Below are 14,550 nucleotides of genomic sequence, written 5' to 3'. Positions count from 1 at the left end.
GCAAAATATTACATCATACCTATCACACCTAATAAGGTTATTTAATTTAAGTACAGTGATAAAGCAGCTACCCACAAATGACACAGGACTCCAGATATCCACTGTTTCCAGTGTTCAGCCAGCCTTTATCAGTTTGCCAGTTTCATGCCACTGCTTTTATCAAGGTGCCCAGACTACTCAATCCTTTCCTAGAATCTCATTCAAACATCCAACCAAGCCAGCCCTGGACACTATACTAAAAAAAGCTGAACGAAAAACAGGCACTAGAGAAATTCAGTGACATTCCTGTTGGCAATCTATCATAGACATGTGCTACATGCAGCCACTTCAAATGTTGAAAAGCGCTCCTCTGCCAGCATGAGCGTTCTGTAGCATGAACTGCCTCTACAGATTAACACCAGTGACACTCCAGTGCTTATTTATGTCCTACATACCTCTGGGCAATGACAGAGTGTTTCCAGATTTGTACAGAAGGCATGCTGTGATGCCAAAACAAAAACCATGCTTTCATTAAAACAAAAGCATCATGAGCCTAATTACTGATACAACACATCAGTGATGAACCCTAAATTGCAGACAGTACTGGTTACCAGCCCAAGTCCTCCTTATGCTGGCCTTTTTACTTGCCACCTTTAAACAGTCGCACTTGCAAAGCAGAACAATTTCCACTCTTAAGGTGGACTCCTCTCCAGGCTTGAAAACCTTGTACCAAATCTAGCTGAAATGCTCAGTTTCTGAAGACTGAAATCAGATTCGCAAGTACCACACATAGCATAGTAACTGGAAGAATCACCAAAACAAAAATCAGCAGGGATTTTGCAAAGCCTTTTGATCACTGAATCATTCACAGAAGACTCGACACCTCGCTGGCAAAAATAACCCCTGACCTTGGAAAAGGTCCAAAACCTCTCCCACCCCCTCTACAGTCACTATGGAGATGGCAGCAGCCAACTCCAGTTCCTTAGGGAGAATATTAGGCCCATCCCAAGCTTTTCAATGAAGAAAACCATTTCCCATAAATAGCTTCTCTAGTTAACAGGCATTCAGAAGCAAGAAATACACAACTGTCTGTTTATTAGGGCGTGCTTCATTAAAGTTACATTTAAGTGCTGGGATATTGCCCCAGTACTTGACATTGTACTTTACTATCTCAGAGCTTGCCTGGTACCCTGAGCCTCTTCATCTTGTGCACTGTTGCTGGATTACTAGACGAACCACCTATTGACCACTTTTTGGTTTGCAGAGCCAAATTGAAGCCTTCCTTTGTTCCCATGTGCTAGGAAGTCTGTGCAGTAATGGCTACACCAGCTACAATTAGGGGGTTTTATGCAAGAGATTAAATTTCTAAAAAAATTACATTTCTTAGAAGCATTCCCAATAGCCTGAACAAACTACTTGGCAAGCACAAGTAGGAACAACCTCATTTCTCTCCCCACACTTCTGCAATCACCATTGTCTTACCCCTAAGCACCTTCTTCTCACATTCCTCATCCAAACTGTTAGCTTCCACAGGTTTTTCAAAACCCATGTGCGAGTTGTATAAGCAATTTTCAAAGAAAAATCCTTCCTGAACATTTTCTCTCGTAGGAAGATGCAGGCTGGCAAAAACCTTCTGCCTCTCCTCCATTTTCTGGAAAGCCTTGTCTACACATGTTAAATTGGTGCTCACTTCTTTGATCAGTAAGACCAGATCAGCCTGAGTATTTAATCGAGCTTCCATTTCTTCTCTTACTCGCTGGATTTCCTCAAGCACAGTTCTTATATCCAAGTGACTGGACTTGACATCTGCTCGGAGATCTTCTTTCACCTGTTGCTGGCTCCTCTGCAGTGCTAACACTGTTCTGATTTCCTTCTGGGATGTTTCCACGTCACGCTTTAGCTCCTTCTGTCCAGCCTGCATCGCCTCCTGGCTAGCTTTCAGCTCTGCCAGCAGAGCCGCGAGGCACTCCATCTTAATCCCACAGGAGTCACAGGTCTTCTTCCAGCGTCACAGCTTCCAAGTGGTCAGGGACATTGGTGAGCTGGTAGCAGCCTTCCCAGACAGCAAGAGAGCTAGCACACAGCCCTTAGTATGGTATTCTACCACAGCACGCTGCAGTGAACTAGGTAAAAGTCTAGTGCAAGGCAAGACACAGGCAGTAAGTAAAACGGGTTCAATAAGCAGGGCTGCGACGCAGAGCTGCTCTCGGGCCTCAGCAGAGCACTAATCAGTTTAATTGGCAGCTTATGCCACACCTGAATTTTTTAAAATCTTTCGCTGACATCACTGTACGTGGAACGTCACCAAGAGCCACTCCCAACAGTCACTTGATCTGTGCATCAATCAAAGGATGCCTGGGCATCAGTAACCGGGTTTGTTGCAACACAGGCAAACAATCTGCAAGAACAAGGCAGCCTTTCCTTCCCAACACAAAGGCTCAAGAGGAGCCTGAACTGCCTGCAGGAGCTGAAAGACAAACAGTTCAACAGGGCTTAGTTATTTCAATTGTATATTCATCAAGGTGATTGTGCACCTGTCCTTCTGCTAATGTTTGCAGTGAGAGTTCAGGAGTACCTCTGTGAGCATGATGGATATTGCCTCACTCCCACTGAGTGCCCTTCTCATTCCCTCAGCTAGCAATGCTCTTTCAGCCGCCTTTGGAAGAGCCCAGATCCTGAGGAAGCCCTCTAGTGCACAAACAATAAACAGTTACCAGAGCAATATGGGAAAACTGACTAATGAGGTGGTTTTGGCAGGCTAAGAAGGGTAAGCCTTTTAGCTACCACAGCTGAGTGTTAACTTTTACAGAGAAAAGCTAAGGCTTCTCACTTTTAAGCACAGAACTCATAAAAGGTGTAGGCTTCACATAAAACCAGGTAGGTTAATGACAGCAGGCTGTTAGCTGTTTTGTTACAGAGCGATTTAATTACCCAGTCACTGGATTCAGTTGGAAAAAAATGACCAACGCAACGTAGATCTTGGTCTACAGAAGGCGTCAGTCTCTGCCTTCAAAGAGCTGAGCTGGTACTCAGCACAACACCCAGCAGAGCAAGACCTGGAGCAGCACCCAGGTTTGAGTTCAGAAAAGCTTTTACACCACACCTTTGGCACTGTCATGACTCCAGGATGCTTTCGGAAGCAGTGGTGATCCCACAAACGCCCCAGAATAGACAACCTATCCATCTAAAAACACAGTAATCCCCATCAGCACTTGTTTGGGCTGGGAAGCATCACTAAGAACGGCAACAGTTTATGCACGCACATACAGGATTTCCAGCTCACCACATTGCTGCTAGTCATAAAGCCAAACTGGAGTCCCACCTGCAGTCTGTTTGCTTCTTCACTTGCCAGTCTGCCTCCTACACTAGAGTCCAGGCATACTCATAGAACCACGAAGGTACCAGAGACACATCCATCACACAAAGCACCTCACAGCTTGCAGGTATCCCCTGACTGCCCTGCCATTGAAGAGGCTTAACAGCCCCTGGTGGGCACAATGCTGATGGTGGTGCTTTTTTCTAAGTCTCTATCACCTGCCAGAAGGCCAGACATAAGCTTTCCGATGGGATTTCCCCAGCACACTTATTAGCCACAGGTGTGATTCCTCCTCCCCTCAGCCCCATGCCCCATTTCTACCTGGATAGCTATCCCAAGAACTCCCAAGTGTTATTATTCACATATAGTCACCACATATAGTCACCACTGAAGACCAGTACACAAAACAGACTGCAGAAGCATACTCTGAAGTTTGAAGGTAACATCTGTGGCAAAAGATTTAGGTAGGTGAAGAGAGCTAGGTATGAGCACGAGCAGCACTTCAGCATCCCTAGACCAACACCCGCAGTAACCCAACTCAGCAGCTGAACTCTTCATTCCAACCTTCACCATACCTTAGCAGTTGCAAAAAATTTTAGAAACAGAGATGAAGCATTTGCAAAGACCTTGCAAGACACTTCCTGGCAGCAAATGAGTTGTGGCCAACGGCTCAACGTCCAGTTGGAAACAATGGAAAACTCAATACTGGAGACCAGTAACGAGTGGTGTCCCTCAGGGATCAGTGCTGGGACCAGTCTTCTTGAACATCTTTGTCGCTGACATGGACAGTAGGAAAGAGTGCGCCCTCAGCAAGTTTGCCGATGACACCAAGCTGTGTGGTTCGGTCGATACGCTGGAGAGAAGGGATGCCATCCAGAGACAAGTATCATGCACAGTTCTGAAGTCAGCACAGAAACTCACTAAACCATAGCAACAGTTTTGTTTTACAGTGTTAAGTAATACAGCACATTTGAAATATAAACTGAAAGAATTTACACATAGCTTACAGTGAATCATACAGAAAAAGTCCATTACACTTTCAGGGTGGTTTCATGTTCTGTGAGGTTGACCAGTTCATACGGCTAGGACTGGGGTCAGACTTAAAACAGCAACCAGATATTTTCACTTCCCAAATATGAAAGAGGAAGCCACTAGCTGCATCTATATACTAACTTCTCTCTTTTTCAAAAGGTTTGTTACACCTAATTGGTAGCTGCACACACTTCCCCAGCTGAAACAAGCCAGACCAACAAACTATAAACACCACCCCACAACCACCCCTGAACTTCCTGGCATTAGGCTGGCAAAGAGTTTGAGAGCCAAGGAGAAAGACGAAATTAAAAATGAAAACAAGAGTAAAAATGAGAGAGGGCTACAGAACAGAGTACTTGCTACATATAAAAGGAGAGAACACTGGGATAAGAATATATCCTTGCAAACTAGGTACATACTTGTATTTAAGAAATCAGCCAAGTTACAACTAAAATACTGAACTAAAGGAAATGCTGCCAACACATCCCACAACACACATTGAACCAAGTTATGGCAAGCATAATGAAACATGTATCCTCTACAGCATTAGCAGTCGTGAAGCGCTTACAGTTAAATGTGTTCAGTGGAGCTCTGAGTTTGATCAAATTTCCTCAAATATACCAATACTAAAGTAAACTTGAAGGTCCACGTTTTTATTAAAGCCTGAAGAACAGAGACCTACACTGCTGACCTCTACTCTAGCTGCATTTATCTTTTCCTCTCCTAAGCAAGCTTGTCCCTTTGATGCAGTACTGTGCAACCCATGGGTCTGATTCTGGGGTTTTTTTCCTTCAGGAGTTACTAAATCTCACTTTCACATCTGACCCAGCCCCTAAGCGAGTACATAACTTTGCCTTGTTTGTTAATCTTTAAACAGCGAATTCTGGAACCTCAACAGGGTTCTACAATTCTCCTACCACCCTCCCCTGCTGCCTTCCCCCCTGCCGCAATGCACACAAGCTATTCAAGCAATGCAACAGAAAGACTGATCAACAATTTAATCTCATGGCTTTGATTTTAAAGTTGGTGTCACGATAAACTAAAACACTTCAGAGAGGGAGACTTAAGAACATCCATACAAATAAGGAAGCTGTTAGGTTTTGTCTGAAGCAGTACATACACTGTCTTTGAGAGGACCTGGAAATTTGGCTAGCTGTAAATTACCACCCTCAATTCTTTCAAAACTCCTGCTCTGGGCTATAAATGCAGGAAGCAGTTTCACACACATATATAGGAAAGCAGTCACAAAACTAGATTAACGGTGTCTGAGAGGCTAGACTTGGATGGAAGTGTTCCAGCCCCCCCAGCCGCTCCACAGCTTGGGCAGCTGTAATTTTTGCCTACATCATCTAGTTTGGTAGGTGGCAAACACACACCTTCCTGCTGCGTCTCTCTGAGCCCAGGCTGGTGACTATACAAACACAGACTCTTGAAGGAGTGATGTTTTGACTCTAAGCTGTGCCTCAGGCCTGTCTGTATAAGCTGGTACATACAGCCCCAACTTGCTCTGTTCACACCTCAAGCACATCAGTCATGAGCCAGTTCTAGTCCTCAACAAAGTGACTTCATTTTTCAGAGTTCTGCCTGAAATAATCACCCAAATGAAATGCTTAAGAAAATGCTGCATCTCAGGCACTTTTCTAGCTACTTGCTTAGCTGGCCTTGTATCACAGCAGCTGGGGGAAGATTAACAGCACTTCTCATCTTCCATCTCTCTCTGCACCAATATGGTCTGAAGCCCAAGACAAGTAGATGCTTCCTAAACCAGCATGGCAGCTCTTCCTTTCCTTTACTCTTGCTGTAACCCTCGAGTCTCCCTTCTTTAAGGTCAGGCACTAGTCCCTGCCTAGAACATCCAGTTATTTTAGCTGTCATCAAATCCTTCTCAAGTTCTTCTGAACAAAAATCACAGAATACATGGTTGGAAGGGACCTCAAAAATAACCTGGTCCAACCTTTCTTGGCAAAAACATGGCCTAGACAAGATGTCTCACCACCCTGTCCAGCTGAACCTTAAAAGTGTCCAACACTGGGGAGTCCACCACTTCCCTGAGGAGATTATTTCAATGGCTCATTGTGAAAACTGTGAAACATTTTCCTCTTGTGTCTAATCGGAATGTCCCCAGGACTAACTTGTATCTGTTCCACCTCATCTTTTCCATATAACTCCTTATAAAACACAAGCTTCCTTACAATCTTCTTCAAAACTTGGCTACAAATACTGGAATGTGGTGATAAGGCCTCAAATGAGCCTTCTTTTTCCCAAGGCTGAACAAACTCAGTTCTCTCAACCTTTCCTCAGACGGCAGGCTTCCCAGTCCTTTGATCATCTTTGCGGCCCTTCTCTGGACCACAAAGTGGTTTTGCACTATCTCCACAAAAGGCTCAGCAAGTCCAAGCAGTCCCTCAGAAGAACCCTTTACAAGGGCTCCTCTGAAGACAGATGCCAGCATACTCCTTGCCAGTCAATCTGACACATACATCATGCTCTTTCAGGCCCTGAAGTGATAACCCACAGGGCATAGCAAGCCCTCTGCCCTGCAGTGGGAGGGCTTGGACTCTGCTGGGTTACAAGCATGCCCCTGCCATCTTTCCATGAGGGAAGGAATGCCCTCACTGCATGAGGAAACACTGAGGGCAGCCATAAAATTGAAGGTAAGCGAAATACCAACAATCAAAGTGTGACATTGCACTAAGGCTCCTAGATAAGCCACAGTACATTATCCTTCCAGTTCCTACCCCAGACTCTTACCCACACAACAGCCTTTGAAGTGGGCTCCCTGAGGACACATGCCCATTAAAATGAACTATCCATTAAAACATCGGCATTTCTCAACCAAAACCATCCCTTCTGTTTAAACACTGACATGTCTTTGTTTCCCTAAAATGTCACCTGTCCTATGGTATACCACTCGAGCCTGTACAACTGTTTTAGCACATTGTCAAACCGACTGCCCAGAACACAGTGCTTTCACCTCCTAGAGGAAGCATGTTAACGACACATTTTCGTTTGCCATTACTTTGGTGTGTTCTGCTCATACACTGATTAAGCATACAGAATCTCCACGTTGCATTAGCCTTACTCACGCTTCTGAAGATTATAATTTCTGTTTTAAAAACCTACATTAACCTTACACTGAAGCTGTGCAAGGAGTTAAGTCTATAATGTTTCTAAAGATACCTAAACCACATCTGAGGAAATGCATTACCCTCCAAAGTGCTGATGGCTTCCCAAATAAAAGCACAAAGACAAGTGCTAACTCAACTTGTGTCATCAGTGCAACTGGCTGATCAACCAGCCTGTGCATTTTTCAAACAGCAAGTTTTGAAGGGAAGCCTGGTGATCAAGACTCTTGAACTGGGCCCTACACTGCCTTAGTGTTATGTATTTCTTTGTCATTTCACCAGTAGCTGTTTCTTTTCCAGTTTTGATGACAACAAAGTGAGCGTCAGGTGAGATGATATCAAGTGGCCATGCGTTTTGCCAACCTGAGCAGTGGTGCACTGGCAAAGGCCATGATGATGGCAGGAAAGAATAAAAAAACCCCAAAACAAAACAAAACAAAAAGAACCCCAACCCAACCAAACCACAACAAAACCCCCAAAATTTCAAAATACAATGTCCAAGATTTCAAGCAGTTCAGAAGATTGGAAGGGATAATCCTTACAAGTCATGTTTTACAAAGGACTTAAAGGAGTCTCAGGCTTGAACATTAAGTGTGTAATACACTTATCAGATAGATGTCTGCCTGTTAAATGTGTAGTACACATGCCAGTCTGACTAATGCTGAAATCTCAGCACTGTGCCCATAACACTTCTTACCTTATATGCCACAGGACTCCTTTACAGAAGCACTGTCTGAGTTTTGAACACTTAACATACAAAGTGATTTTCTTTTAAGAATGCATTCCCAATATTAGTCAAGTTTACTGGAACTGTAACACTTAGAATTGAATTGGGTTTTCAGCTAGCTAGTACATATTTAAGCATGAATGAGCCACACATCAGCTACAAAGATATAAAACAAATTAATAAGTCCTCTCTATGTTTAGATATGACTACAAACTAAATAACCAAATTTGAAATGCCATGCAATTTACAGAAGACAAGTTTAACAAGCACCAGCTAGACTGACAGTGGAGCAGGGTTGTTCTAGTTATTTTCTCAGTAACCAAGAACAATACCAGTGCTTGATTTCTTGGCTCATTCTGAAACAGGACAAAGCCTGACACATGCCAGTTAACCATACAGTGCTACCTACCTCTGTCTGTGGGAAAAGGAGGGAGAAGACAGTAGAACTAGTTTATTGTACTAATAATGCCAAGCCTAGAGCACGGATGTTTTGATATGAGGAACTGGCTGTATGTACCCTAATGAAACAACTCTACATCCACCTTAAAAAAAACCCACTGCTGCAAGTCACCCATTTGTAAGGACACAGAAGACAGGATGGAAAATAACTGCATGAGGATGTATTACAGTGTGTTGATGGCTTGGCCAGTAAGGACTGAGTTAAAGTTTGAACTGTATCTCAATCTATTATCTTTGGTTTAGGCACTAGAATTTTGCTACGTCAGTTTATCATACATGCCACAGGCAACTTTAAATCTTTGAATTCCCTAGATTTTCAAGGAAAAAAATAGCTAGCAATTCTGTTTACCTAAGGGGTTTACAATGAAGTTTCCAGTTCAGGTATTGCTCTGAGTAAGCAAACAGACATCTGAAGCACTCCTGCTTTTTTCTGCATACCTTCTTACAGCTGCAGCAGTGCCTTCTCATCCCCAAAACACACACTTGCCCAAAGAACCAAGCACAGAGTGATGTTGAAGACTGATGTTTGTTACTCCTCTCTGCTCTTATTTCCTCTCCTTTTCCTTTTCTCCTCATTTCCACCTCTTGTACAAGAAGTTGCTCCTTGTTGTCTGGTGCCCTCTACTGCTTCATCACCAATACAGGACATCACATATTTTTTTCCTCTGCTCTGCAGCCTATGTCTACAAAGTCAGGACTCTGAGTCGAGTTGAACAGGGAATCCCATCATGGTTAGTTCATACCATCTGCAAGCCCTTTCCAGATCCTATTAACTGCCCCCACAGTGCAAATCCTGATCCCTCCTCCTCACCTCTACATCCTTCTTGAATACACTCAGGAATATCCATTTCTCCATTTGCATATACTTAAACACAGGTTATCATCACATCCAAGAAAAGATTTTCGGGGGAACAGTGTCTGTGTGTAGTGTTACAGGAAAAAGCTCACTGTACATCCACATGTGTGTGGAAAACCCTCACACACCACCAGCGAGCAGAATGATGTCAAGACAACCTTTCTCCTTTCCCAGCCTTTCTGAAGATCCCAGCTCTTGCATGCAACCAGGGCTGAAACACAGAAAGGAAGAAGCTGTCCAAGCTGCAATGCTTGTACTCATTCTTTCCTTAATACTGTCATCTACCCTACCCTGCTCATCATCAGGAACGCAGGGCTGAAAGAAGCCTCCAGAAACCATTTACATCACTCCTTATTCAGGCAAGGTAAGCACTACCTAGACATAAAAGACATTTCAGCAGACTGCTCAACTGTTTCAAGTATTACCACAATACACCCCGCTGCATTTTTTATGATACCTTTTCTTCCAGCTCAAGCCCGATCTGAATTCACATAGATTAAATCACTGACTATAATCTCTCTACATGCCACATATTTCATTCAGATATTAACAGGCTAGCTGAGAAGCTGCTCTCACACATGCACTGCAGTCTCCTACATTCTGGGAAGTCAGATATGTAGTCTATTTTTCAACTACTTTTTAACATGCTTCCTCCCAAAAGGGCTAGCAAGCATTGTAAATATGCTAGGGATAAACATCAGGTAACTGGGAGAAACACTGGTGTCCATAAATCCAAGTAAGAGAAAGTTAACAGCTTATTTATTTGCATGATAAATTTATTCTAGATCTACGTACCAAACTTGGCTCCAACAACCCTAGGTTTTAACAGCTAAGAATAGAAAGAACTCCAAACAAATCCAAACAGGATTCTTGTAGCATATAGAATTAAGCTTTTAAGTTTGAAAGTCACCTTCTGCTTATGCGCTGTGGAGGTCCACTTTGTTGCAATAAAGGCAAAGAAAATCCCAACCAAATGACCCAGAACTTACTTGGAACTTTAACTGAATCACTGAACTTCATCAGTTATGCCTGCCTCTAAATCAATGAGGCAATTCTTCCTGCACACCCCACACATGATGAGTTAATTGCCAGAACATTTATTAGCTCAGCTTAATGTTAGATTCAAGAATTTCAGATAGAATCATAGAATAGTTAGGGTTGGAAAGGACCTCAAGATCATCTAGTTCCAACCCCCCTGCCATGGGCAGGGACACCTCACACTAAACCATCCCACACAAGGCTTCATCCAACCTGGCCTTGAACACTGCCAGGGATGGAGCACTCACAACCCCCCTGGGCAACCCATTCCAGTGCCTCACCACCCTAACAGGAAAGAATTTCCTCCTTATATCCAATCTAAACTTCCCCTGTTTAAGTTTTAACCCGTTACCCCTTGTCCTGTCACTACAGTCCCTGACGAAGAGTCCCTCCCCAGCATCCCTACAGGCCCCCTTCAGATACTGGAATTTGGTATTTTTCTCTTTTTTCCTGAACTACTCAGAGTCTTTCCGAGTCAGAGTCTATGTAAAGCTCAGTAATTTGCAAGGAACCATAATCTTTCTTGAAGACAACTCTGTAAAAGAAACCTGTAAACCACATTTTTGACCACGAGACTAGAACATCAATATGCATCATTTGTTCTACAGTATCTGCAGATACCCTGGATGGAGAGGACAGACTGGCTTTTAGTTTGAACTCAGAAGCTATTTATTCAATCACACGAGTATGCGCTGATCTTATGTGACTGTAACAAATGTCACTGACTTCAGCATGGCACTGAAACACTGCCTAAAGGATATTATGGGAGAAAAAGTAGGGCAAGCATTAAAATTTAAAGAGCCTCAGTTATATTTTGTATTACTGCACTTGTGCCAAAACTGTTTCTAAATGTATCCAACAACAGCTTCCTGTGTTTAGTAAACTCTGCATCCGTTTAAAGACAAATCCGGATTAGACCCAAATTCACTCAGGTTGTTCTTTAAAATGTGAGGTGATTGCACTTCAAAGCATGCAGGAAGCACTATAATCAGTGCTAAGTTATCCATAATAGTAATACTTTATCTAAAATTAAAAAAAAAAAAAAAGAAAACTCACTAAAAAGTTCAATTCCAACATTTTCCTCAGAAAACAGATGGCTGCAGTCTGCAGTTTCAAGTTATGAAATAAACAGCTAACATCCAAATTTTCTTTTTGGTATATACAGAGTCACTTTTTAGAGAAGTCACAAATTTCTGAGTATGAAATGAAGTATAAAGCCATTCAGAGACAAAGCTAGTACATGAACTTTGCCCATGGACTAAAACCCCCCTGACCTTCAGTGATGATGTAGGCGTGATTAAGCTTACAGGTTGGAAATAAAACAGGTAAGTTTAAACTGGTCAACTGCCTAAATCCCTTCAAGAGTCAGTCCTAGAGCTCTTAGGAGCTATATAGAAAATGCTAATGGAGCATTTTCAACACTGTTCACTATGGGACAATCCACCTGTGCTATTCATCCTTTTGATTACATGTATCACCACAGTTAACATGAAGTCAAGTCTCTGCAGAATGAAGGAAAATTTAAGCAACCACCAAAATCAGAGGCAAGATCACAACCTCAGGAAAATGCACTTTACGAGGCAGCTGCATAGCATGTTTCAAGGAATACCAGCATAGGTGAACATGTCTAAAATTAACCTTGAAATGGTACTTTAAAGCTACCCTAGCTGTGAAGCACAATTTGCTGGTCAACAGAATAAAATAGCATCTTAATGGAACCACTTCAGTGGCTGCCAGTTAAAATCATCCACATGAATTCAATCTTCCATGCTTCAGTGAAACTGCAAGACAGAAAATGTGGCATCTCAAGCGCCCCATACCAGCTCTAAGTGCTGCTGGAACATCCCCTTTTAAAGGGACACACAAAATGCACTTAGACAATTCCTGGCAGTCACCACATCATAGTTAAATACTTCTTTGTGTATTTCCTGTTATGTTAAACAGCTTTCCTGTTATTAAGCAGCGAAGATGTCTCCCCAGGGACGTGCCTAGAACATTGCACACCATTGTTTCAGGAACAACCTGAGCACATCATGGAGCCCACATGAAAACATCTTGCCAAGCTGAAAACAAAACAGAGAACAGGGCAGCACCCAGTGCTTTTATTAGCCGTAAGATGTAATATGCCTCCACCCTTGGAGAGGCACACAATCCTTCCGCTGCCTGCTGACTGCACCTGGAAGTTAAGGGACTTCTTTTCTCAATGACTCCTACCCAAACTGTGCAACTAAAGATACTCTGGCAAAGGCTGCCCAACAGGGACCAGTGCTCCCCTCAAGGAGCAATTGCTTGCCATGCCTGCTGTGGAGACCAGGCAGGTCCTGTGGAGGATATTTAAAACATTAATCACATCATTCTTTGCATTCAGTGTTCCCCAGAGGCTCTTCTATTTAAGCTAACAAAGAACCACAAAGATGGCAACAAGGATGGCAGAGCTACATTTTTGCATAACCGGGTGGTGGGCAGGGAAAGAAGCAAAGATGACTACAGAAATATTCTTGAGGAGCAGATTGTTCAGGTAAACTGGGATATGCCCATAACTTACCACAAAGACCAAAACCCACATGCGAGGTTAATCCCCAGGACAGATCTAACTACGAACACCTCTACCTGTGTCATTATAAGTGCAGCAAGAAAAATAGCTACTGCACATTACATACGCATCTTTGTCTTCTTTGACCCGAAGTCCTAGTTGAGAGGTCCCTCCAAGACACAGAAATGTAGGCTTAATCAGGTTATGCTATTCATTTCACATTAGATCCCCCCCCCCTTTTTTTTTAGGTGGCAAAACTTTTTAATTTGGTGAGTTAAGAAAGCGACAGACTGTATATTAGTATTTGTGGAAATAAGTAAGCCTTGATTTTACATTGATTATACCACAAGTGGCCCATGCTTACAGCTAAGAAAAGCAAAGTTTTCTAGCCTTCTGTTTTATTAGGAGTAATTTGCAATTAGGTTAATAGGTAAGTTCATGCATTCTCCTGCTAGAAGCATTTCCAGTACTCCTGGTTTACTATTTCAAATATTTGAAAAGGCTTAGCACATAAATACAAACATAACATTTTTAATAATTTAAGTGCTTGTTATTAGCAATATCAAACATAGAAAAAAAATAAAGGCATGAAGTGAATTCATTAACAAGTACTATTTATAACACTTTCCCCAATTTTCTACTGAAGGACTGCTAGTTCTCTTTAAGAAAAGGATGAGGTTTTGTTAGAAGAATTTCACCACAGATGTTCCCAGCTGTCCTATTTCCTGCCTAACCAGAAGTTTTTCCACAACATCACAAACTGTTTACACAAGCATCTTGAGGAGGAACCTTTAGTTGCCATAAATGCACAAGCAGCATACTACCATGACAAGAAGTAGCAAAAATAAATTTAACCAGGAGTTTAACACAGGACACAGGGTTATTAATGTCCTTGCTACAACCACCAGACATCAGTAAAGATGATACTGACGGAGAGTTCATGAATTGCAACTGCAAAGCAAAACATCTCATTCAGATACAAGCCAGGTTATTTAAGGTGGGTTATTTCTACATCTGAGTATGTGGACAGCTTAACTGAATAGGAATGTTTTTTTATTGAAGAAGTTTTAAGTATGTAAATTATCCTGCTGATACATTCATTTCTCAGAAGATCAAATGCTATTTTCTTCTCCCTGTAGAATGGAGGTCAGAAAGAATACTCCATGGCCAGGAAAAGATAATGGAACGGGGAAGAGCGCTGTTGGTAGACATTGTTAGAAAGGTGCTAGTGATACCATTAACTGTAATCTAAATCATTAATAATTCTGCAGCACTAGTTTACCACCTTATCATGGTAAAAGTAATAGCTTTACCTCCTCTTAAAAATTTAATTCAATCAGATCTTTCTGACAACAATACTACTCTGTTGGACCACAGACAGCAGGTATGTCTAGAGAAGACTAAACAGACATACAGGTAAACTCAGCAGGCTAGACATCTTGACCCATGCAGCCTTCACTGAGTTTTGCTCTGCAGGAAGATAAG

The 14,550-nt window shown here is 42.4% G+C and overlaps 1 protein-coding gene across 7 annotated transcripts in view; it reads right to left on the bottom strand.

Annotated features, from left to right (window-relative positions):
- MTUS1 (microtubule associated scaffold protein 1) overlaps window positions 1–14,550 on the bottom strand; it is a 119,581-nt gene that overhangs the window by 30,611 nt on the left and 74,420 nt on the right. Inside the window, exon 1 of one of the 7 annotated variants that reach the window (XM_065696396.1) lies at window positions 1,462–1,966. The exons of the other annotated variants lie outside the window; for them this stretch is intronic. Within the exon in view, the coding sequence (XP_065552468.1) occupies window positions 1,462–1,951 (490 nt within the window). The 5' untranslated portion in view covers window positions 1,952–1,966. Of the gene's footprint in view, window positions 1–1,461; window positions 1,967–14,550 lie in introns of those variants that run through there. 7 annotated transcript variants of the gene reach the window in all.

Source organism: Lathamus discolor, chromosome 1, assembly GCF_037157495.1.
Source record: "Lathamus discolor isolate bLatDis1 chromosome 1, bLatDis1.hap1, whole genome shotgun sequence".
Lineage (NCBI taxonomy): Eukaryota > Metazoa > Chordata > Aves > Psittaciformes > Psittacidae > Lathamus > Lathamus discolor.
Note: the sequence above shows the minus strand (reverse complement) of the source record. Positions and strands in the feature narration are given on the sequence as shown.